The 25724-nt window shown below is 38.0% G+C and overlaps 3 protein-coding genes across 3 annotated transcripts in view; 1 reads left to right on the top strand and 2 right to left on the bottom strand.

The window, feature by feature from the left end:
- Nucleotides 1–15709, bottom strand: part of LOC139938245 (uncharacterized) — a 25750-nt gene extending 10041 nt beyond the window's left edge. The window contains exons 1-2 of the mRNA XM_071933653.1: nt 15669–15709; nt 7131–7292 (exon numbers count right to left, since the gene is read on the bottom strand). Of these exons, the coding sequence (XP_071789754.1) occupies nt 7131–7292; nt 15669–15709 (203 nt within the window). The remainder of the gene's footprint in view (nt 1–7130; nt 7293–15668) is intronic.
- LOC139939011 (C-type lectin lectoxin-Enh6-like) lies at nt 7612–25724 on the bottom strand. Its single transcript, XM_071934720.1, has 6 exons — nt 25665–25724; nt 20595–20760; nt 19453–19641; nt 17380–17621; nt 15669–15928; nt 7612–7749 (listed from the first exon to the last, which is right to left on the bottom strand). Exons 4-5 carry the CDS (start codon nt 17471–17473, stop codon nt 15732–15734), a joined length of 291 nt encoding a protein of 96 aa, XP_071790821.1. The 5' UTR covers nt 17474–17621; nt 19453–19641; nt 20595–20760; nt 25665–25724; the 3' UTR covers nt 7612–7749; nt 15669–15731.
- LOC139938244 (galanin receptor type 2-like) lies at nt 23525–24457 on the top strand. The gene has a single exon (XM_071933652.1). The coding sequence runs from the start codon at nt 23525–23527 to the stop codon at nt 24455–24457; it is 933 nt and encodes a 310-aa protein (XP_071789753.1).

Raw genomic sequence — 25724 nt, 5'->3', positions numbered from 1 at the left:
TTAATGGGGAAACACTCGGTGCAGTGAATAAAATTAGTACAATGACAAAAGCCGATCATTAAATTAAAACTATGCGTAAAATAATCCACATTTATACGGTGCGGATAATACGTAGTAGGCCCGCTCGATCAACACTAAAATATCACGAAAAACCCTATATCATGCCAAATACTATCATTGCCAAGTATACCCTTCCCAATATTAATTAAAGCTCTATTCCAGAAACAAACACCAATTCCTTTAGTGCAAACGCAAGAGAGAAGGTGAAGGGGAGGCGATGTTTCAACAATCAAATTACAACAAAGGACAATTCCATATCGATTATAAATACAATTTCTAATCCAATCCTACGAAATGATTATTACCTTTAAGAATACCTCCCTTACCCCACATTACCTTTTACAACATTTGTATACTAGAATCCTCCTCATCTAGCGGGGTGCCGCGCGAAGCGCGGTATCCCGCTATTGTATAATAAAACTGTGCATTATGAGGTACACTCTCAAAGCTAATACAGAGTTTCAAAGAGCAACAGCGGAGAGCAGACTTGGAGATCTGTGGCTGACTATCTATGACTTCATCATTAATTTATGATTGCTGTCAACATTGACATTGTTCTCAGTTTATGTATTTGGCTATTGGAGTTCTCTAGCATTTAGAAACTATTCGTGTATAAAACATTTCGGCAGCAAATAGTTGCATGTTTGAACAACACCACTTGGTGTAGAAAATTCAAAGAATATTTGCATTCGCCCATCAGACTGAAGAATAACTCCATCATATTATTATTATTATTATCTTCTGTTTGTGTGATCCACACATAAAGTGAGAAATAATCTTGATGCATCCACAATTACAGAACTTCCTTGATGAACGTTGACAACTCTGATCAATCACTACTAGCATCAGTTTAGGATTGTAGTTGATATTTCTGAGGCAAACGACGGTGTTCAAAAGACTGAAAATGTTTCAATGGTTTTTAACTATAACAAATGTACAAGGAGCAGTTGGAATGATTCTCAACACTCTAGCTTGGCTGGTCATCCTTCGCACCAAAAGCCTTCATAATATGACTAACTTCTTGCTGGCATATCTTGCTATTGTTGACAGCATTCTTTGCTGTCAGCTTCTTGTATTGATCAATGCCACGACTGGTAGAGAGATCTATTGTCGGATTGTCAGCGGTAACTTTATTGAGTGGTTAACAGCCTACTTATCAATTTATGCTCTGTGTCTTGTGACCTATGAACGATATATAGGAATAGTACATCCATTGCACTATCCCAGAATGATGTCTGCTAAAAAAACTATCTTGATCATTTTCATAGCGCTTGGGATGTCATTTGCGATTTCAACCCCACGTTTGTTTACCACTAATGCTAGCAATGGTACTTGCACATCAGAGAGTGACACTTCTAACACCATTGAGAGTGTAAGCAGTGTGCTCTTCTTTCTATTTGGCTACCTGTTGCCCATCCTATTTATGAGTTGGATTTACTACAAGATCCAAGCCACTCTCAAGAGAAGTGCTCAACAACTTCAACGACAGAATGTACAAGGAGCAGCCCTTGAGCTTTTTCAGGCCAGACAGAATGTGATCAGCATGCTTAAGATTGTCATGGGTGCACTGTTTTTTCTGTGGACACCACTGATTTTATATTCGCTTATCTGCTTGACAGAATGGGGTTACTTTAAAATTTGTTTGGGCCGCGATGTACTAGGTGTAGTGGTAGTCATGCACAGATTGAACTCAGTGATCAATCCCATCATTTACATCTTTAAATACAAGAAGTTTCGGAAAGGTCTTCAAGACATGCTGTGTTGTTACATTGGTGGACCTCCAAGGCCAGACCGGATTGGTGTTCAAATTGCTATGAATGAACGAAACGTGTTAGATGAACACTAGATGAAAACTGTGACTTCTTTCATGATACTAACGATTGTGATTAATGTTTAACAAATGTCATTGACATGGCAATATTAAATCTCTTTATATGAGCGGCAATTATTGTTCCCTGTTGGGAAAAGCTTTCAATCAATTATTATTATAACAGTAGAGATGTTGAAACTTGTTAAAAATATTTAGCCTTTGGGCATATCTCTTGTGTAGAAAGATTCAGTTGAATGGCAAAAATGGATCTCCATTTACACTGTCAAGGAGCCGGCCATAAGAGAAGTTTAATTGAGCAGCAATTATTGTTCCCTGGGAATTAGAGTTATTACTTCTGAATGGGATAAGCTTCAAGCAATTATTATTATTACAGTAGAGATGTTGAAACGTGTTAAAAATAGAAAGTCTTTGTGGATATCTATTTTGTAAAAAGATTCAGTTCATTAACTGGAAGTGTCTTGCAAACTTTACTTCTTAACTTTTCAGCAGCTTTGGGCATTGGGCAGTGCAGCGACTAGAGGAATTTAAAAAAACAATCAGGAATCAAATTCAATGGAAATGCCATGTCTGACTGTGTACTACATACATGTAGCCATTACCTATTTCCCCTTATTAGCTGTTAATAAAGGCACTGGACACTACTGATTATTACTCAAAGTAATTGTTAGCATAAAACCTTTCTTTGTAACGAGTAATGGGGAGAGGTTGATAGTATAAAACATTGTGAGAAACGGCTCCCTCTGAAGTAACATAGTTTTTGAGAAAGTAACATTCATGTAGTTTTCGAGAAAAAGAGAATTGACACCCAAAACTAGGCGCATTGTTCGGAGGCGCGTTCAGAATTGTGTAAGAAATTCATAGCTCCTCTTGCATAGAGCGAAACGCTACAGGTACGCTGAGGTCATGCGCACGTTTTTACGCACAGAGAACAGCTATTGTCCAACGATCTGCCTCCGTTTTGAGAGTGTGACGTCATTAATATGCAACTTTGGGTCTTTAGTAAACATTTTGAGCTACATGTACAAGGCTTGCAGTCTTGTGGATTTTCTGTCGAAAATCAAGCCCAGGCATGGCAATAGACATTTTAATTTTTATAATTCATCTACAATTGAAATTGTTCCTAAAAAACCCAAACTGAACTCCATGTTTAACTGAGAAGAAACAAGCTCCTATAAGCTGTACATGGATTTATAATACTCATCGACAAAGTATAAGCTGTTTATTAGATAATGAGAAAATGTAACAGTATTTCACTTTGTTGATGGATGAGTTAACATCAACCATCTCAGCTCTTGTGAAACTGTCCGCTCATAAAAACACCCATTATACATTTAATAGCAATTGCACTGAGTGCAATTTTTCCAGTGGTTTTAAAGACACTGGACACTATTAGTAATTGTCAAAGACCAGTTTCTCACTTGGTTAATCTCAACACATGCATAAAATAACAACCTGTCAAGATTTTAGCTCAATTGGTCGTGGAAGTTGCGAGATAATAATGAGAGAAAAAACACAATTGTCACACAAAGTTGTGTGCTGTCAGATGCTTGATTTTGGGACCTCAAAATCTAATTATGACGTGTATGAGGTCTCGAAACCAAATTCGGGGAAAATGACTTCTTTCTCGAAAACTACATTACTTCAGAGGGAGCCGTATCTCACAGTGTTTTATACTATCAACCATTGTCAACAGCTCGCCATTACCCGTTACCAAATAATTTGTTATTTGAGTAATAATTATTTTGAGTCATTACCATTAGTGTCAAGTGCCTTCAAAGAAACTGCGTAGACATAAAAAGTAACAAAATACTATTGTTGTAGAAATATAACACGATATGAGCAATTATAAGCTAGTTGTGATTTGACATTAAATCAGTGTAGACAATGGTAGATTAAAGAACCAGCATTCAAGAACAATAGTTTGATATCAGTCGAGTCCAGATTATACACCATTTTTATGAGATTTCTGCCAAAACTCGGATATAAACTGATGATCTGTCTCCAAAGAGAGCATTTCAGCGACCCTATAGCAGTGGAATGGATGCAATCTTTGGGATTTATTGGTGTGATCAACTACATTGTAGATGTAGCTTGATACAGTACAGATTCATGCTCACACTAAACTATTGACCACTGGCAGTCTGAAATTAGCACCAATACATGTAGTCACTGTTTGATTCGCTTCATCATAACTGTGTAAAAACAACTCAAGTTCTCAAGTGTTTTGAAACTGCATCAGTAATGCCAATAGGCAGGGAAAGCCAATAGTGACAAAAAGGCACTTTCAAGGTGACTGACCTTTTGGTTCCAGACAATAACTAGACCAAATACACCTTTTAGGGGTGTTAGCAACAGCAATACTCATCAAGCTACGTATGTTCTGTGTCTGCTGACCTATGAACGATGTTATACAAATATTGACTGCTTCAAGTGCTATGGTTAAAACTACGACTCCCGAGGTGATCCCCGGAGCGTTCTATTTAACCGAGGCGCAGCCGAGGGAAAATGGAACGGTTCGGGGATCATCGAGGGAGTCGCACTTTTAACCATAGCACGAGTGAAAACAGTCAATATTTGTTTAATAACACCCTAACAGACTATTTATCATCCTCGTACACGTAACGTTTGTACGTGCGTTTCAGACACACAGATGCACAACTGATTGGGTTCGAAGTGGGTAAGAAGACGTCTGGGTACTGCACGCCGTGTGATAGTCGTCGGACTATCACATGGCAAACGATGCACTATCACACGGCCGTCGTCCAGTAAAACTAAGACATATCATGTGACGCGCTTAAACCAATGAAAAGGCAGAATATTTGTAAAGGGTGTTATAAAATTCAAGTATGTTCGGTTGAGCAACCATGTGTGAATTAGAACGTATTGGTTTTCTTCACAGTGCATGGGCACGCATTAAGGCTGAGGGCGCGCTATGGAATGCGATGCATTGTTGTAAGATCACTTCACGTTGGTTCGGCACAGAGCATACAGCTATTAAAAAAAAAAAAAAGGCTGTTATAAATAGGAATAGTGCATCCACTGCATTATCCCAGAATGATGTCTGCTAAAAAAGTTACAATGATTATTTTCATGGCATGGGAGGTACAATGTATCAGTTCTACTATCAAGCCCTCTTCCTTTTACATGTATCTATACCAATTACTGGAAAGGATAACAACACAACAGGGCCCAATTTCATAGAGCTGCTAAGCACACAAATTTGCGTAGCATGCAATTTCTCCCTTGGTAAAAACAGGATTACCAACCAAATTTCAATTTGTTGCATATTCCTTGTTACTGGTATTCAGCTGTTGTTTGCTTGTCCTGAAAATCACGCTGAAATTTGGTTGGTAGTCATGTTTTTATCAAGGAAGAAATTTCATGCTTAGAAAATTTTTGTGCTTAGCAGCTCTATGAAAATGGGCCCTGGCAAGATATGCTTCTTCCTTTCTAACGCATCATACATTCTTATAAACATAGAACAGGTTCTTTGTTTTGTGTTCAGCCACCTATTGCCCATCCTATTTATGAATTGGGCGTTCTACAAGATCCTAGCCACAATGAAGAGAAGTGCTCAACAATTCTCGCGAGACAGAGTACAAGCAGCAGCCTATAAACTGTTCAAAGCAAGACGAAACATGACCATTATGCTTATTATTGTCATGGATGCATTGATTCTACTATGGACACAAACTATTCTTGCCACCTTCATCTGCTTCCAAAGAAATACCATTTGCAGTTCTCAGATTTATAACATATTAATGGAAATTTTGGATTAATGTACAACCTAAACTCAGTGATCAATCGTATCATTTATGTCTTAAAATACAAGAAGTTTCTGAAAGGTCTTCAAGACATGCTGTGTTGTTGCATTGGTCGACCTCCAAGGCCAGACCGGATTGGTGTTATTGCTTTGAATGAACGCTAAGCATACAACATGTACCATGTAGAAACATCACCAAAAAGACAAAACAGAATACAGAGTTGGTGCGCACATCAAAGAGCAACTATTTATCAATCCAAGAACTGACTCCACGGTAGTGCAGTTAAATACGATCCTATAAGCTTAAAGACCCTGGACACTATTGGTAAATGTCAAAGACTAGCCTTCACAGTTGGTGTATCTTAACATATGCATAAAATAACTAATCTCGGAAAATTTGAGCTCAATATCGGTCATCGAAGTTGCGAGATAATAATGAAAGAAAAAAACACCCTTGTCACACAAAGTTGTGTGCTTTCCGATGCTTGATTTCGAGACCTCAAATTCTAAATCTGAGGTCTCGAAATCAAATTCATGGAAAATTACTTCTTTCTCGAAAACTGCGTCACTTCAGAGGGAGCCGTTTCTCGCAATGTTTTATACCATCAACCTCTCCCCATTACTCGTAATCAAGAAAGGTTTCATGATTATAATTATTTTGAGTAGTTACCAATAGTGTCCACTGCCTTTAAGTAGTAGTCCCAGCCAATTTTCTATACCTTCCGCCCGGGTAGTAGTTAAAAAGCAGGACAGTTCTTTTTAGAACTCTCCCGAACATTCGATATAAATTTACTCTGCAGTCATAGAATAAAGAAAGAGTTCTCTAAGAACAACTCTACCTGGCAAGTAGACATGGTGTTACCGCAAACCAACTATTTATCAACAAGTTTAAATCACAGTTGCAATGCAGAAATGATCAGGATATCAGTCACAAATTCAACATGTGACTTGGTATTGTGGCTGATAACCACATTCCGGTAAGCATAATTTTTCAGTGCTTAGCTAATTTACACGTAATTTCAAGGTAAAAAAAACCCCAGCTGAGCGTTGAACAAGTTTTGAGACGTCATTAATTTTTCATTTAACCCCATTCATTTCTATTTTTGATTAACTCGCGTCATTGGACCAGTTCAGCTTTCATCAGATTTGTGAGTTACGTTCACAAAGTAAAGTACTATGTACATGTACAGGCAACTTTACTTTGGGTGGGTTCGTTTAGCTTCCCTGGGTCGACCCCGGTGTGTGGCGGTGTTTTTTCCCCGGGACGAACGTGGGTAATTATCTGCACACGTTTGTCCTGGAAAAAAACACGCCACACACCGGGGTGGACCCAGGGAAGCTAAACGAACGCACCCACTACATACATGTACATGTAGATGTTCTTTGGACTGATAATTTTACCCCAAAAACTAAAAAATTAACGTAACAAAAGGCCATTAACAAAATTCAGATAAAACAAAATTGAAAAAGGCTCACCAGTTCAACCATGTCAGCTTCCGGTCTTGGATAAAGCTATTGCCTCTCACCACAGTGACCCTGGTACAATCCCGGCTAAGAAAAAGTAGAGTAGAGTTGTGCGTTGATTTCCTCCTATTATGATATGGGGCTTTTTCTCTGGACGCTCCGGTTTTCCTCCCTCTGGAAAAATCACACACTTATGAACTCTAGCTTTGCTTTTTGGTCATCATGGGTTGATGTGGCTGGCTGTCTAAGGCATTCTTGCATATGCCTGCGCCTCGAACACACTGTAGCCACATCCTTCGCAACTCAGCTGCCAGTTAGGTCGATGAGAATCCCAAATCAATCAATCAATCAATCAATCAATCAATCAATCAATCAATCAATCAATCAATCAATCAATCAATCAATCAATCAATCAATCAATCAATCAATCAATCAATCAATCAATCAATCAATCAATCAATCAATCAATCAATCAATCAATCAATCCATAGATGTTCCAGCAACCTGTCCCTGTACTCCTACATGTATCTCAGGCAGGCATTGTTGAATAAAACGAGGGTAGATATTCCATTCTGTAGTGTGACACGCCCCCACCCTCCAGCTCTAATTTGAGTCCTTGTCCATCTCATTTCTAGAATAAAGCAAACATTGATCATAAAAATACAAAATTAATAATCAAGTAGGATTTGACAAGTTCACAAGGCTATAGCCTTGTACATATTTTCAGGCAAAATTTGACAGGTACACAAGGCTATAGCCTTGTACATATTTTCAGGCAAAATTTGACAGGTACACAAGGCATATTTTCAGGCAAAATTTGACAAGTACACAAGGCTAAAGGCCTTGTTCACAAGGCTATAGCCTTGTACATATTTTCAGGCAAAATTTGACAAGTACAAAAGGCTAAAGGCCTTGTTCACAAGGCTATAGCCTTGTACATAATTTCAGGAAAAATTTGACAAGTACACAAGGCTAAAAGCCGTGTACACAAGGCTATAGCCTTGTAGATGTTTTCAGGCAAAATTTGACAGGTACACAAGACTGTTCATATTTTCAGTACACAAGGCTATAAGCCTTGTACATATTTTCAGGCAAAATTTGACAAGTACACAAAGCTAAAGGCCTTGTTCACAAGGCTATAGCCTTGTACATATTTTCAGGCAAAATTTGACAAGTACACAAAGCTAAAGGCCTTGCTCACAAGGCTATAGCCTTGTACATATTTTCAGGCAAAATTTGACAAGTACACAAAGCTAAAAGCCTTGCTCACAAGGCTATAGCCTTGTACATAATTTCAGGCAAAATTTGACAAGTACACAAGGCTAAAAAAAACCTTGTTAACAAGGCTATAGCCTTGTACATATTTTCAGGCAAAATTTGACAGGTACACAAGGCTATAGCCTTGTACATAATTTTAGGAAAAATTTGACAAGTACACAAGGCTTAAAAGCCGTGTACACAAGGCTATAGCCTTGTACATATTTTCAGGCAAAATTTGACAAGTGCACAAGGCTATAGCCTTGCACATAATTTCAGGAAAAATTTGACAAGTACACAAGGCTATAGCCTTGTACATATTTTGCAGTCAAAATTTGACAAGTACACAAGGCTATAGCCTTGTACATATTTTCAGGCGAAATTTGACAAGTACACAAGGCTAAAAGCCGTGTACACAAGGCTATAGCCTTGTACATATTTTCAGGCAAAATTTGACAAGTACACAAGGCTAAAAGCTGTGTACACAAGGCTATAGCCTTGTACATATTTTCAGGCAAAATTTGACAAGTGCACAAGGCTATAGCCTTGCACATAATTTCAGGAAAAATTTGACAAGTACACAAGGCTATAGCCTTGTACATATTTTGCAGTCAAAATTTGACAAGTACATAAGGCTAAAAGCCGTGTACATAATTTCAGGAAAAATTTGACAAGTACACAAGGCTAAAAAAACCTTGTTAACAAGGCTATAGCCTTGTACATATTTTAAGGCAAAATTTGACAAGTACACAAGGCTAAAAGCCAAGTACACAAGGCTATAGCCTTGTACATATTTTCAGGCAAAATTTGATGAGTACACAAGGCTATATAGCCTTGTACATATTTTCAGGCAAAATTTGACAAGTACACAAGGCTAAAAGCCTGTACACATTTTCAGGCAAAATTTGACAAGTACACAAAGCTAAAGGCCTTGTTCACAAGGCTATAGCCTTGTACATATTTTTAGGCAAAATTTGACAGGTACACAAGGCTAAAGCCTTGTACATATTTTCAGGCAAAATTTGACAAGTACACAAGGCTAAAGGCCTTGTTCACAAGGCTATAGCCTTGTACATATTTTCAGGCAAAATTTGACAAGTACACAAGGCTAAAGGCCTTGTTCACAAGGCTATAGCCTTGTACATATTTTCAGGCAAAATTTGACAAGTACACAAAGCTAAAGGCCTTGTTCACTAGGGTATAGCCTTGTACATATTTTCAGGAAAAAATTTGACAAGTACACAAGGCTATAGCCTTGTACATATTTCCAGGCAACATTTGACAAGTACAGAAGGCTAAAAGCCGTGTACACAAGGCTATAGCCTTGTACATATTTGCAGGCAAAATTTGACAAGTACACAAAGCTAAAAACCTTGACACATGGCACAAGGCCTTGTACATATTTTCAGGCAAAATTTGACAAGTACATAAGGCTGTACATATTTTCAGGCAAAATTTGACAAGTACACAAGGCTAAAAGCCTGTACACAAGGCTCAAACATATTGTACATATTTTGTACGAGGCTAAAGCCTTGTGTACGTTAGCCTTGTGTACTTGAAACTGAAACTATGTACAAGGCTTATAGCCTTGTGGACAAGGCTTTTAGCCCTGTGTACTTGTCAAGTTTTGCCTAAAATTATGTACAAGTCTATCCTATAGCCATTCAGCTTTTAAAAAACCTGAAGATTATTTGACAATTATCAAATATTCAACAATTTTTAATGGAACGAGCTGTTTTTAGGGGTCGAAATTTTGAATGCACCATTAATGTAACTGTGTTGACTGGAACAGAATGTATATAGGGCTCGAAATTAACAATGCACTATTAAACTTACCATTTGGATCGGCAAAACATGTTTAATTTAGTTTGATGGAATATCTATGAATTTGATTATTTATTTAGATAGGTTAGCCATATCAGTTGAACAATTGGGTCCTGTGTATAAACCATGTAAACGGTAACAATTTAAAAAAGTTAAAGGCACAGGACACTATTGGTAATTGTCAAAGACCAGTCTTCTCACTTGGTGTATCTCAACATATGCATAAAATAACAAACCTGTGAAAATTTGAGCTCAATTGGTTGTCGAAGTTGCGAAATTGCGAGATAATAATGAAAGAAAAAAAACCCTTGTCACACGAAGTTGTGTGCTTTCAGATGCCTGATTTAGAGACCTCAAAATCTAATTCTGAAGCTCAAAATCAAATTTGTCGAAAATTACTTCTTTCTCAGAAACTACGTCACTTCAGAGGGAGCCAGTTCTCACAATGTTTGATACTATCAACAGCTCCCTAATACTCGTTAGCAAGTATGGTTTTATGCTTTCATTGTCTTGAGTAATTACCAATACTGTCCACTGCCTTTAATTACAGAGCAATACGAAATTCCATATCAATACTTTATGCAGTATCATTAAACTAAAGGGGGGTATACCTTTGGTAATTACTATTAGAACACCCCTTACAAACACTCTGCCTTTTCATTGGTTTAGAGCGCGTTACATGATATGTCTTAGTTTTACTAGAAATGCGGCCGTGTGATAGTGTAAATGATAGTGCATCGATCGCTGATACTCCGACGACTATTATACGGCATGCAGTACCCAAACGTCTTTTTACCCACCTTGAAACCAATCAGTTATGCATCTGTGTATCTGAAACGCGCCTAGAAACGTTACGTGTACGAGGATGATAAAAAGTCTGTTGGGGTGTTATAAAACAAATATTGACTGCTTTTACTCATGATATGGTTAAAACTCTGACTCCCTCGGTGATCCTCGAACCGTTCCAAAAGAAGGTGCTACGGCGCATACACAAAGCTAAAGGCCTTGCACATATTTTCAGGCAAAATTTGACAAGTACACAAAGCTAAAGGCCTTGCTCACAAGGCTATAGCCTTGTACATAATTTCAGGCAAAATTTGACAAGTACACAAAGCTAAAGGCCTTGTTCACAAGGCTATAGCCTTGTACATAATTTCAGGCAAAATTTGACAAGTACACAAAGCTAAAGGCCTTGTTCACATATTTTCAGGCAAAATTTGACAAGTACACAAAGCTAAAGGCCTTGCTCACAAGGCTATAGCCTTGTACATATTTTCAGGCAAAATTTGACAAGTACACAAAGCTAAAAGCCTTGCTCACAAGGCTATAGCCTTGTACATAATTTCAGGCAAAATTTGACAAGTACACAAGGCTAAAAAAAACCTTGTTAACAAGGCTAAAGCCTTGTACATATTTTCAGGCAGAATTTGACAAGTACACAAGGCTAAAAGCCGTGTACACAAGGCTATAGCCTTGTACATATTTTCAGGCAAAATTTGACAAGTACACAAGGCTAAAAGCCGTGTACACAAGGCTATAGCCTTGTACATATTTTCAGGCAAAATTTGACAAGTGCACAAGGCTATAGCCTTGCACATAATTTCAGGCAAAATTTGACAAGTACACAAGGCTAAAAGCTGTGTACACAAGGCTATAGCCTTGTACATATTTTCAGGCAAAATTTGACAAGTGCACAAGGCTATAGCCTTGCACATAATTTCAGGAAAAATTTGACAAGTACACAAGGCTATATAGCCTTGTACATATTTTGCAGGCAAAATTTGACAAGTACACAAGGCTAAAAGCCGTGTACATAATTTCAGGAAAAATTTGACAAGTACACAAGGCTAAAAAAACCTTGTTAACAAGGCTATAGCCTTGTACATATTTTAAGGCAAAATTTGATGAGTACACAAGGCTATAGCCTTGTACATATTTTCAGGCAAAATTTGACAAGTACACAAGGCTAAAAGCCTGTACACATTTTCAGGCAAAATTTGACAAGTACACAAAGCTAAAGGCCTTGTTCACAAGGCTATAGCCTTGTACATATTTTAGGCAAAATTTGACAGGTACACAAGGCTATAGCCTTGTACATATTTTCAGGCAAAATTTGACAGGTACACAAGGCTAAAGCCTTGTACATATTTTCAGGCAAAATTTGACAAGTACACAAAGCTAAAGGCTTTGTACATATTTTCAGGCAAAATTTGACAGGTACACAAGGCATATTTTCAGGCAAAATTTGACAAGTACACAAGGCTAAAGGCCTTGTTCACAAGGCTATAGCCTTGTACATATTTTCAGGCAAAATTTGACAAGTACACAAGGCTAAAGGCCTTGTTCACAAGGCTATAGCCTTGTACATATTTTCAGGCAAAATTTGACAAGTACACAAAGCTAAAGGCCTTGTTCACTAGGGTATAGCCTTGTACATATTTTCAGGCAAAATTTGACAAGTACACAAGGCTAAAAGCCGTGTACACAAGGCTATAGCCTTGTACATATTTGCAGGCAAAATTTGACAAGTACACAAGGCTATATAGCCTGTACATATTTTGAGGCAAAATTTGACAAGTACACAAGGCTAAAAACCTTGACACATGGCACAAGGCCTTGTACATATTTTCAGGCAAAATTTGACAAGTACATAAGGCTGTACATATTACAGGCAAAATTTGACAAGTACACAAGGCTAAAAGCCTGTACACAAGGCTCAAACATATTGTACATATTTTGTACGAGGCTAAAGCCTTGTGTACGTTAGCTCTGTGTACTTTTCAAATTTTGCCTGAAACTATGTACAAGGCTTATAGCCTTGTGGACAAGGCTTTTAGCCCTGTGTACTTGTCAAGTTTTGCCTAAAATTATGTACAAGACTATCCTATAGCCATTCAGCTTTTAAAAAACCTGAAGATTATTTGACAATTATCAAATATTCAACAATTTTTAATGGAACGAGCTGTTTTTAGGGGTCGAAATTTTGAATGCACCATTAATGTAACTGTGTTGACTGGAACAGAATGTATATAGGGCTCGAAATTAACAATGCACTATTAAACTTACCATTTGGATCGGCAAAACATGTTTAATTTAGTTTGATGGAATATCTATGAATTTGATTATTTATTTAGATAGGTTAGCCATATCAGTTGAACAATTGGGTCCTGTGTATAAACCATGTAAACAGTAACAATGTAAAAAGTTAAAGGCACAGGACACTATTGGTAATTGTCAAAGACCAGTCTTCTCACTTGGTGTATCTCAACATATGCATAAAATAACAAACCTGTGAAAATTTGAGCTCAATTGGTTGTCGAAGTTGCGAAATTGCAAGATAATAATGAAAGAAAAAAAACCCTTGTCACACGAAGTTGTGTGCTTTCAGATGCCTGACTTAGAGACCTCAAAATCTAATTCTGAAGCTCAAAATCAAATTTGTCGAAAATTACTTCTTTCTCAGAAACTACGTCACTTCAGAGGGAGCCAGTTCTCACAATGTTTGATACTATCAACAGCTCCCTAATACTCGTTAGCAAGTATGGTTTTATGCTTTCATTGTCTTGAGTAATTACCAATACTGTCCACTGCCTTTAGTTACAGAGCAATACGAAATTCCATATCAATACTTTATGCAGTATCATTAAACTAAAGGGGGGTATAACTTTGGTAATTACTATTATGACACCCCTTACAAACACTCTGCCTTTTCATTGGTTTAGAGCGCGTCACATGATATGTCTTAGTTTTACTAGAAATGCGGCCGTGTGATAGTGTAAATGATAGTGCATCGATCGCTGATAGTCCGACGACTATTATACGGCATGCAGTACCCAAACGTCTTTTTACCCACCTTGAAACCAATCAGTTATGCATCTGTGTATCTGAAACGCGCCTAGAAACGTTACGTGTACGAGGATGATAAAAAGTCTGTTGGGGTGTTATAAAACAAATATTGACTGCTTTTACTCATGCTATGGTTAAAACTCTGACTCCCTCGGTGATCCTCGAACCGTTCCAAAAGAACGCTCCGGGGATCACCTCGCGAGTCGTTTAACCATAGCAATCGAAGCAGTCAATGTTTGTATAAAACAAAATAATCATAAAAGCTTACTTGATATACATGTAACAAAATGTCAAACTGAGAACTGTTTCTGCATTCTTCCTTCATAAACGCTGCCGATTGTCCATAATATCTCAGGAATTTTAACATGTTAGATGTAGTTGTTATTGTGCATAATCTCAATATTATAAAATTAAAACAGTCAAATGGTTCAAAACTTAAACTTTGCCTTTTATGTTTCATTCCTTGTCTTTGGCAGTTGTTTGTCATCCGCTCTTTAAAAAATTCAATGTTGTTACTAACTACAATGAACCAATTGTAAACAAGTACAGCTAAACATATAAATTGAACATAATAAAATCTAAAGTGTTATAGGAGTTGGGTCAGATTACCCGGTTATTAGTCATTTTTTTCACAAGAGAGTGACTTGCTCCCCTTTTTATGTATTTTCATATAATATATGAAAATATTTACTACTTAGCTTTGGAAAAGGGTAAACAATGAAAACAGTGAGGGATGATTAGCACGCTAGGTGTCAGCAGATTTGCCAGGTAAAAACCACAACTCTTGGTCATGTGCACATGCTCAAAACTACGTAAACATTAAAGGCAGTGGACACTATTGCTAATTACTCAAAATAATTATTAGCATAAAACCTTTCTTGGTGACGAGTAATGGGGAGAGGATGATGGTTTAAAACATTGTGAGAATCGGCTCCCTCTGAAGTGCCATAGTTTTGGAGAAAGAAGTAATTTTCCACGAATTTGATTTCAAGACCTCAGATTTAGAACTTGAGATCTCAAAATCAACCATCTAAATGCACACAACTTTGTGTGACAAGGGTGTTTTTTTCTTTCATTATTATCTCGCAACTTCGATGACCGATATTGAGCTCAAATTTTCCGAGATTAGTTATTTTATGCATATATTGAGCTACACTTACTGTGAAGGCTAGTCTTTGACAATTGACAATAGTGTCCAGTGCCTTTAATAGACAGTACATGTACTTATAGTGTGCACATCACCATAAGGTCCTTTATGCACAAGAGAGAAAGAAATACGTTAAAAAAGGTCGAAAAGAATGAAGTTTACACTGACATAATTGATCTAACAAATGTGTCTAATCCCAGGTTTTAAATTGATCAGTAGTTTCAGCCCGTCTGATATTGTGTGGTAAAATGTTCCCAAGATAATATAGCAGTCTTATACAGCGCACAGATCTACCAAACAAAGTACTCAAGGCACTGAGTACAATGTACAGTGTATATATACAAATTTTCAGAAAGCTGATAATTGCAGTGATGAATTCTGAGACTCAATTACAGTAGTACCGTATAAGAATTTACAAGGTGCTACGGCGCATACACAACAGCTTTGTGGAAATTTACTTGGAAATGGAAATTTACCTGCTAAGTCTGCTTCCAACTAGTGTTCCAAAGTCTCCCATTACTTGTGTGACTGTGTGCAAGTTAACGCCAATGAACAATCTTGGTAAGAGACTGCTTGCAGACTGACGGGTGATCCCAATAACATCCCGCATCGTTCCATAAGGCTGATTGTCTCCAAATCTCCACACATCGTTCATTACCGTCATAATTGTCAGGGTTACCCTCAGCCCAATTCCTGTAGCCGATGTAAGTATCTAGGTCCTTGCACTCCCACGTGCCTGTAAAAAAAACCAAATCCACAACAACAGGCAAATTAATCTTTCTAAAATTATTATTTGAATTGAATTTGAGACCTCAGCTGAGGTCTCAAATTCAATGCACACAATGAAAGCACACAACTTGGGTGACAAGGGTGTTTTTCCTTCCATTATTCTCTCTCAACTTAACAACCAATTGAGTTCAAATTTCTGAAGGTTTGTTGTTCTATGCATATGCTGAGAGACACAAAGTGAGAAGACTGGTCTTTGACAATTACCAATAGTGTCCAGTGTCTTAAAGTGCATATCTGCATACTGCATATTTTCTTCTTTCGAGTTATCCATTTCAATTATAAGTGTCTATTGAGGCCAGGATAGCCCTAAAAAATGAATTTTCAATGTAGAGTGATTTTAATAGAAAAATACATAGGATTTGACACTTTGCATGGTGGAAGTACAACTAAGAGAAGTTTGCAGTAACACTATGTGAATATCTCTTTTTGAGTAGCGTTGGTTCTAGAAAGAACTAAGGGAATCAATGTGTGGTGAAGCGGATTTCAACTAGTGGTTTAAACCCAACGAGGCCTGGTTCTTGATAATTTTACCGAGACGAAGTCGAGGTAAATTATCAAGAACCAGGCCTCGATCAATGTGTGGTGAAGAGGTTTTCAACTAGTGGTTTAAACCCAACGAGGCCTGGTTCTTGATAATTTTTCCAAGACGAAGTCGAGGTAGATTATCAAGAACCAGGCCTCGGCGGGTTTAAACCACTAGTTGAAAACCAATTCAATACACTTTGATTCGCATTCATAAATACCTTTTCGGTCAAAAAACATCAACACTTTTTGGTAAAAAAGTAAAATAAATGCAAACATGAAATGGTAAGGCCCTCAGCCTGATCGGGTAAACAACTCGCTAAAGGGGAATGCTGTGCGCGTCGCGCGTATCGCGTGATGTGGCACAACTGTTTCAGCCGTTGCTCTCGAACAATAGGAATGACGAAACTGTCTTATAAGCACAGGTGCAAGCTCGCGTGTCACGCCCATGTTTCAACACTTTTTACTGGTCATATCCAAGGTTTGTACACACCCAGGTGACACACTCTCCACCAATAGGAATAGCGAAACTGAGGTATTTATGAGTGGTGGTTAATGACTAGTTAACCAGAACCGGTGGTTAACAACTCGTTAAGCAGAATCGGTGGTTAATGACTCATTAACCATTGTCGGTGGTTAACAAATCGTTAACCATCGTAAACAGCTCCAGAGACAGTGGTTAACGAATCGTGAACCAGAATCGATGGTTAGTGAGTCGTTAACCAGAACCCTGTCGTTAATGACTCACTAACCAGAACCGGTGGTTATTGACTCGTTAACCACTGGTTCTTTTCAGAAATAACACTACTCAAAAAGAGATATTCACAAAGTGTTACCGCAAACCTTTCTTAGAAAAATACAAACCAAAAGCATTACCTTGTGATGTGAGATCGTTACAGTTGATCCACGTATTAACGCCTGTTAAACTCTCCAGGTAGGCACCCTCCTCTTCAGAGCCTGGTGCCGTCATCACCCCTCCTATCCTGATACATTCATCAATGGCCTCGGACCATGGTAAAGTTTCGATGACTTTGTAGCAGTTGCCACGCCAAAGGGCCCAACCAGGCAGGCAGGTTTCTTCAGTGAAACTACATCTCCCATGAACGTGGTTACTTCCCCTAAATGAACAGATCAGGACAATCTCAATGAAAATCTTGCACACTGATGTTTGTTTGGTAGCCACCATATTGTATTCTTTACTTGGTTGTATAACGGCTAACCATGAACGTCACAGAGTCAGAAGCACAACCGAAATAAGTCCAACTTTCCCTTTCTGCTCCAGCTTACAAGACTAGTGTACAAAAAGGCACTTTGAAGTTCTTTACTTGGTTGTACCACAGCTAAAAATGAAAGTCACAGTGACAGCCGCACAACCTAAATAATTCCAAATTTCCCTTTCTGCTCCAGCATACAAGATTAGGTCGCAAAAAGTAGTATGAATTATTGACTCCACTTGAAATATCAAATGCTCTTGAAAAACTATAAGCAGCATAAAAACCTTCCTCCATGTCCATTCAAACACTGCACTACAGTAGCATTTCCTGTGAGACCTTATCTAACTATTACACTAAAACCAAAGCCATTGAAAAAATTAATCGGCGTTAAGGCTTAACGATATTGGTAAATTCAAGGTTTATTTTACTCTGTTTTCTCTTTTAAAATTGTTATAGACCAGCCAGGTAAACTGAAGGCCTTTTTGTATCTAGAATACAACCACACAGGAGAGTATTACTTCCTGCTCACTAATATAATTGATTTTAGGTTAAGGGTACTTGGGAGAAAAAGGCCTTGCAATGGCTCATAGTGGTGTACAAGTTTTGCCATTTCTTCAGAGAATATGTTGCATTGTATGAAATTTTATATTGAAAGGTTTAAATTAAGGTTACTTGGGAGAAAAGGGCTTTTCAATAGCCTAAATAGTGGTGTACAAGTTTGCTATTTCTTCAGAGAATATGTTGCATTGTATACAATTTTATATTGATCCTCAAAAACATTGTCCAAATATTTTCAATATAATATGCGTGCACCAACTTGCACCCGCAATGAAAATGTTTGCGCAAAACATAAGATGTGTACAGGCTGGTTGGTTGGAGTCAGTGTTGTAGTAGGGACCTTGAAGTCCGATGCCGAGACCAAGATTGAGACCTCCCCATCCGAGACCGAGACCAGCCCTGACGAGACAGAGACCAGCTCTTTTGAGACTTAGACTGGTGCAGTCCGAGACTGAGACAAAGCTATCCTAGTGGGGAAACCAGCCCTTCACACTACAAAGGCTACATGTATCTCACTCTGATCATAAGCACTTGTCTTGCAGTATATCTATTAATGCAGAGTAGATTTATAAATTGAAGGCTATTTTGTTCTGAACTAGTCTTGTTGTAAATGTACTTACCCCAGAATGAATTAAGAAAATCAAAAGGCAATCTTTTTCTGATCACAGGGTAGTCTTGTAGACAAATTTAAAGACTATATCTTGTTCCGATCAGAACCCTTTTTGCTGTATTCATGGAGTAGATTTTGAAGTTTGGGCAACTTTTTAGTTCTTTTAAAGGGACTGGTCACCTTTGGTAATTTTCAAAGACCAGTCTTCTCAATTGGTGTGTATCAACACATAAAATGCGTAACAAACAAAAAACAGTCCTTTGAAAATTTGAACTCAATTGGTCCTCGAAGTTGTGAGAATAATAGAAGAAAAAAACACCTCTTGTCGCACAAGTTTTGTGCTTTCAGATGCCTTGAATTCGAGACCTCAGCTGAGGTTTCGAATTCAATTCAAATATTTTAGTAAGAACTTACTACTTTCTCAAAAACAAAGTTACTTCAGAGGGAGCCGTTTCATACAATGTTTTATACTATCAACAGCTCTCCATTGCTCGTTACCAAGTATGCTAACAATTATTTTAAGTAAATAACAATTGTATCCAGTGCCTGTAAAAGAACTGTCTTTACCTTGGTCATCAACATCATTTAGCGGTCGCAAACGAGATTCCATGCACAACGTCAGAGTTGTTTATCCCTCATCATGTTTGGAATCTCCACGATTTCGGACTCCGTAGTTCCACCGATCACGTTGATGTACTTTTTGGTACCTTGGTACAAATCAGCCGGATCGCTACTCACGCTCATCAGTTTGGGCAACTAAGGAATAACAGATGTTTTAATCGAGTTAAACAAAATTGCAAACTTTCAAATTAACAAAATACCTCACACGATTGGTTCACTTTGTTTCCAATAAATTCAACAATTTGTTTAAATATTTGTGTCACATTAATTGTTACAAACAGTAGCTATCTGTTTTTGTTTTGCATTTATGGCTTTCCATAATTTTCCAACCTCGGTTGGCAAAGACTCGGGCAGTTACGGCATTGCTGTACCTGGAAGGCACAAAGAAAATCATTCTGGTACCAACCCAGTTGTAGCAAATGATCTTACAGTTGTTGTTTGTTGTTCCAGGGACTTTGAGCCCAACAAAACCCGGTTTTGAGATTATGCTGAAAAGATCACTTTCGAAAATCACTTGGTTTCCCGTAAACATGTGATGCTTTAAAGAAAACTCAAAAAGGGAAGAAGGGGCTATCCACAAGTACAGTAGCAATCAAACCAAAACTTCACGATTGAGATTGGCGAAATTTGATCTTCATTTGCCATAAAAATATGATTGCGGTGGCACTGGGACTGGCACCATCCAATGAAAGTTGAATTGAAATTGAATTGCCTCAAATTGGTTGTTGTTTTAAAGGCAGTGGACACTATTGGGTATTACTCAAAATAATTGTTAGCATAAAAACTTGCTTGGTAACAAGCAATGGAGAGCTGTTGATGGTATAAAACAATGTGAGAAACAGCTACCCCTGAAGTGACATAGTTTTGGAGAAAGAAGTAATTTCCACGAATTTGATTTCGAGACCTCAGAATTAGATTTTAATTCGTTTGACAAGGAAGGTTTTGTTTTCTTCCATTATTATCTCGCAACTTCGACAACCAATTGAGTTCAAATTTGCCAAGTTTTTATTTATTTTTATGTATATGTACAGAGATACACCAATAGTGTCTTTGACAATTACCCATAGTGTCCAGGTCTTTAAAATTACCTGCTCTTTTAGGTAAATGCTTTGTAACCTCGATGGCATAAAGTTGATAAGCAGCAAACCACCACGCCATGCACAATCGTATTCCACCACTTTGTCTCCCAGACAGACTTTGCTGAACAGGAAAAAAGGATCTCCAGTTACACTGTCACCTAGCCAGCCATTAGAACTGCATGTACAATGGGGAAAAAAACACACAGAAGAATCAGAAATAAACTACAAAATGCGATGTGACAGTGAGGAGATCTAGTGAGGAGAAAAGTGCCAACCGTATCCAGTGCAAATTGCTTGGTTGATTACTTTGCGATCATATGCGACGTCCTAAAGACACGGGCTTGAATGTTTCAAAAACAGCTATAAACACCTCACAACAAAGCATGGGCAGAATTACATGTAGCCCTCGTAGGACGTCAGTCAGTGTCACTGCACTAACGTCCTGAGTATAAAGCCAGGTTCATACTTCCTGCGAATGCTTCGTGCGATGCGAATTTCATTGCGTCAGTACGCGTACCGATTGTTGCGCCACCAAAAATCTCTTCGCATTCGCATTCGCAGGAAGTATGAACCGAGCTTTAAGCTTTTTTACAATGCGCACACAAATTTGACTAAAAGTTTCTTTATTTTCTACCTGATTTGAGAAGTTGAAATATCGTTCATATATTCTTAGTGTCCCTTACTACACTTTCAAAGAGTTCACAGCTATCAAATATATCCATGGATTAATCTCATCCTTTACGTTTTCTAATACAAGAAGTTTTGAAAAGGTCTTCAATTGCATTGGTCGACCTCTAAGGCAAAACCAAATTGGTGTTCATTTTGCTATAAATGAACAAAACTTGTTAAAAGAACACTAGGAGCACCAAATCACATCAAGCAATAGGCCTACATGTACACAAAAGTGTTGTCAAATTAAAATCGTTTCCCAACAGCTAGTGGAATATTGTCTACACAAATAACAGTAATCTAGAATAACAAAATTGGAGAAAATACCGTTTCCAAAATGTAAGGCCTTTTGATCGAGTCAAACATGATTTGGAAACTGAATGCCCACTTCCAACATCCATCCCAATTCCTAATGTGCTGATCATTCCATTTCATTTTGTGAATTAGTTAAAGAAACTGCGTTTGTTAACTACTCAAAATGAATAGTAGAAAAACACCTTACTTAGGGACAAGGCGAGCTGTTGATATTATATAGAAGAGTTTGCGGTAACACCATGTAATAATCTCTAAATGAGTTGGGGTGGTTCTGTTAGAGATTATTACATGGTGTTACCGCAAACTCTTCTATATCTTATCTCCACCATGCAAAGTTTCAAATCCTACTGTTGATATTATGAAACATTGTGAGAAATGACTCCTGAAGTAACGTAGTTTTCATTAAATGAATAAAAGACTTCTGACCAGAAGCCTTTTATTCCTATCTGAAAGCACACTTTTTTTTACCAACAAGGGTGTTTTTTCTTGCATCATTTTCTTTCAACTTCAATGACCAATTGAGTCCAAATTGTCACAGGCTTGTTATTTTATGCATAACATGTTGGGACACACCAAGTGACAAGACTGGTCTTTGACTTGACAATTACTAAAACAAATTCAGTGCCTTTAAACAGGTAAAAATGTGAATACACAACATTAACTGGTAAATAGAGTAATTGTGGATGATTTTCATCAAGTGGGAAACAGGGAAAACAGCGGCCATTGTTTTCAAAGGGTTAAGAGTTTCCTTATCTGCTTCCATTTGCAAGGGTGATGTCATTTCTATTTTTCAAGTCCTTTGTTTGTATTCGAGAAAAACTGAGCACTTGCTAACTAAAAATGCAATGACAACATGTAGACTTCCCAATCAATTATGATGAAATAAGCACTTAAGATATTTGCATGTTATAAACCAGCAGTAAATCAATGACAACATCTGATTGCCAGGCTTTTTGAGTTTATATATGATTTGAGGCATTGCAAGGTGAATATTAAATTTGGTTAGCGGTAAACTCATGTGTAGGCCTATAGTTCCCACATGATGTACATGTAATTAAGCCATCTTTACGGGCAATTAGGAACACATAGCCATGCGTTTTGCGCGAGAACAGCGTGCAGCACGCGCACATTTCACAAAACTCGTTGCCTGATTGGTTACATGTAAGCAGCGTGGCTGTGTTAATAACCCGTGCTCTTGACGCGCCTCAAAGCCAAAATGCAATTTGCCTGTAATAGTGGCGTCTTTTGCAAATTATTTATATCTACCATGTCTACTTGCCAGGTAGCATTTTTTTTGTAAGAGAACTGTCTTGCTATTTTAAAATAATTTATAGTAGATCAGCAGTAAATTAATGGCAAATTCTGAGTGGCAGGCATTTAGTTTGGCAAACAAAACCCTGTCAAGTCCATTTGTGTTAATGGGGGTAACAGTTGAAATCACTTGTCAAACAGATCACTCAACGGCTGAATGACATTACAGTCTATGTATAATAAAACTGTGCATTATGAGGTACACTCTCAAAGCTAGTACAGAGTTTCAAGGAGCAACAGCGGAGAGCAGACTGGGAGATCTGTGGCTGACCATCTTGGACTTCATATCTTATCTATGATTGCTGTCAACATTGAAAGTGTTCTCAGTTCATGTACATCAGGCTACTGGATTTCTCTAGCATTTAGAAACTATTCTGTATAAACTATTTCGGTAGCATTGTTTGAACAATATCACGTGGTGTAGAAACTTCAAAGACTGTTTTCATTCGCCCATCAGACTGAAGAATAACTCCAACATATCTTCTGTGTGATCAACACATGAAGTGAGAAAAGATCTTGGTGCATCCACAATTATCAAAACTTCCTTTAGTGAATGTTGACAACTCTGATCAATCACTACAAGCATCAGTTCAGGATTGTAGTTGATATTTCTGAGGCAAACGACGGTGTTCAAAAGACTGAAAATGTCTCAATATGATATCATAACAAATGTACAGGGAACCATTGGAATGATTCTCAATACTCTAGCTTGGCTGGTCATCCTTCGCACCAAAAGCCTTCATAACACGCCAAACTACTTGCTGGCATATCTTGCTGTTGTTGATAGCATTTTGTGCTGTTACTTAATTGTGTTCAGTGCCACAAAGATGACCCAGCTACCAGAGAGTTTCATTGGTAGAGAGATCTATTGTCGGATTGGCTTTATAGAGTTCTTAATAGCCTACTCATCAATTTATGCTCTGTGTCTGGTGACCTATGAACGATATATAGGAATAGTACATCCATTGCACTATCCCAGAATGATGTCTCCTAAAAAAGTTATCTTGATCATTTTCATAGCGTCTGGGATGTCATTCCTTTTTTCAACCCCACGTTTGTTTACATGGACTGCTAGCAATGACACCTGTATTCGAACTGACTCATCTGACACCATGGAATCTGCATTATTTGTGCTCTTCCTTCTATTTGGCTACCTGTTGCCCATCCTTTTTATGGGTTGGATTTACTACAAGATCCAAGCCACTCTCAAGAGAAGTGCTCAACAACTCCAACAACAGAATGTACAAGGAGCAGCCCTTAGGCTTTTCCAGGCCAGACAGAATGTGATCAGCATGCTTAAGATTGTCATGGGTGCACTGTTTGTTCTGTGGACACCACAGTCTTTATATTATATTTTCTGCTGGACAGAATGGGGCTTCTTTAACATTTGTTCAGGCACACTAGATGTACTTAGTGTAGTGGTATTCATGCACAGACTGAACTCTGTGATTAATCCCATCATTTACATCTTTAAACACAAGAAGTTTCGGAAAGGTCTTCAAGACATGCTGTGTTGTTGCATTGGTCGACCTCCAAGGCCAGACCTGATTGGTGTTCAAATTGCTATGAACAGATGAATGAACGAAACATGTTACATACATGTAGATGACAGTAGATGAAAACTGTGACTTCTTTATAACGATAGACCTAATGATTGTGATATGTTTTAAAAATGTCATTGACCATAGACATGGCTATATTAAATCTCTTTAATTGAGCGGCAATTGTTGTTCCCCGAAGAGTTATTACTTCTGAATGGGATAAGCTTTCAATCAATGATTATTATTGCAGTAGAGATGTTGAAACTTGTTAAAAATATAAAGCCTTTGTGGATATCTCTTGTGTAGAAAGATTCAGTTTATATACTGGTAGTGTCTTGCAAACTATACTTCTAACTTTTCAGCAGCTTTCGGAGAGTGCAGTGACAACAGGGTTTTAAAAAACAATCAGGAATCATATTGAATGGAATGCCATTTTTGACTGTGTACCAGCCATTACCCATTTCGCATTAATTAGCAGTTAATATTAAAGGCACTGGACACTATTGGTAATTACTAAGGGAATTAAAGGGTAGCGACTAGTTCTTTCACGGCTGTTTAAAACAGGCAGGGTCGAATTGCCGTGTGATAAAGGCCCGAGCTGAAGGCGAGGAATTCGACCCTGCAAGGTTTTAGACGGCCGTGAAAGAACTAGTAGCTACCCTTTTATTCCCATTCATAAAAACCGTTTTGGTTAAAAGGCGTAATAAAGTAAGAAACTCTGCAAAACTTATCCGTTTCCGATGTGATTGTATGTTTCTACTTCCATGTACGACGTCCGTGTGTTGCATGCCTATTTCCAACAGTTTCCGTTTCCGTTCGTGCGCATGCATAGTCTTGGTGCAACACGTTCTGGTTTTCCTTTCACACACACAGTGCGGCCAACTCATCAACAGCGCCTGCATCGCCCGTAACAAGAAACATCTTGCACCAAGACTGGCGCGGAGTATTCGCTCACAACAGGTTATAAACACTGGTCATTATCAAAGGTTTAAACACCCCCACGTGACGCGCTCTCCACCAATAGGAATAGCGAAACGAGGTATTTATGAATCAAAACTAACTATAAGCATAAAAGAAAATTCAAGAAGGAGCAATCGATTATAAACTTCATAATCAAGATGGGGCCACATGTTAGCTTCATTGGGCACAAAAAAAAGGTTGCGGTGGCCCTGGGGCTGGGACCATGCGATGAAAGTTGAAACGAAATGAAATTGCCTCAAATGGGTTGTTGTTTTAAAATTACCTGCTCACTTGGGAGTGTTTTGCAACCTTGACGGCATTAAGTTGATAAGCAGCCAACCAC

Source organism: Asterias amurensis, chromosome 6, assembly GCF_032118995.1.
Source record: "Asterias amurensis chromosome 6, ASM3211899v1".
NCBI lineage: Eukaryota > Metazoa > Echinodermata > Asteroidea > Forcipulatida > Asteriidae > Asterias > Asterias amurensis.
This window is presented reverse-complemented; position numbering and strand designations above follow the sequence as displayed.

Bases quoted from the DNA above. Each gene is read 5' to 3' on its own strand.
- LOC139939011 (XM_071934720.1), bottom strand. From the start codon at position 17,473: ATGACGGCACCAGGCTCTGAAGAGGAGGGTGCCTACCTGGAGAGTTTA. The intron at 15,929-17,379 runs GTAATGCTTTTG...TTTTTTTTACAG, and splicing joins TAACGATCTCACATCACAAG to GCACGTGGGAGTGCAAGGAC.
- LOC139938244 (XM_071933652.1), top strand. From the start codon at position 23,525: ATGTCTCAATATGATATCATAACAAATGTACAGGGAACCATTGGAATG.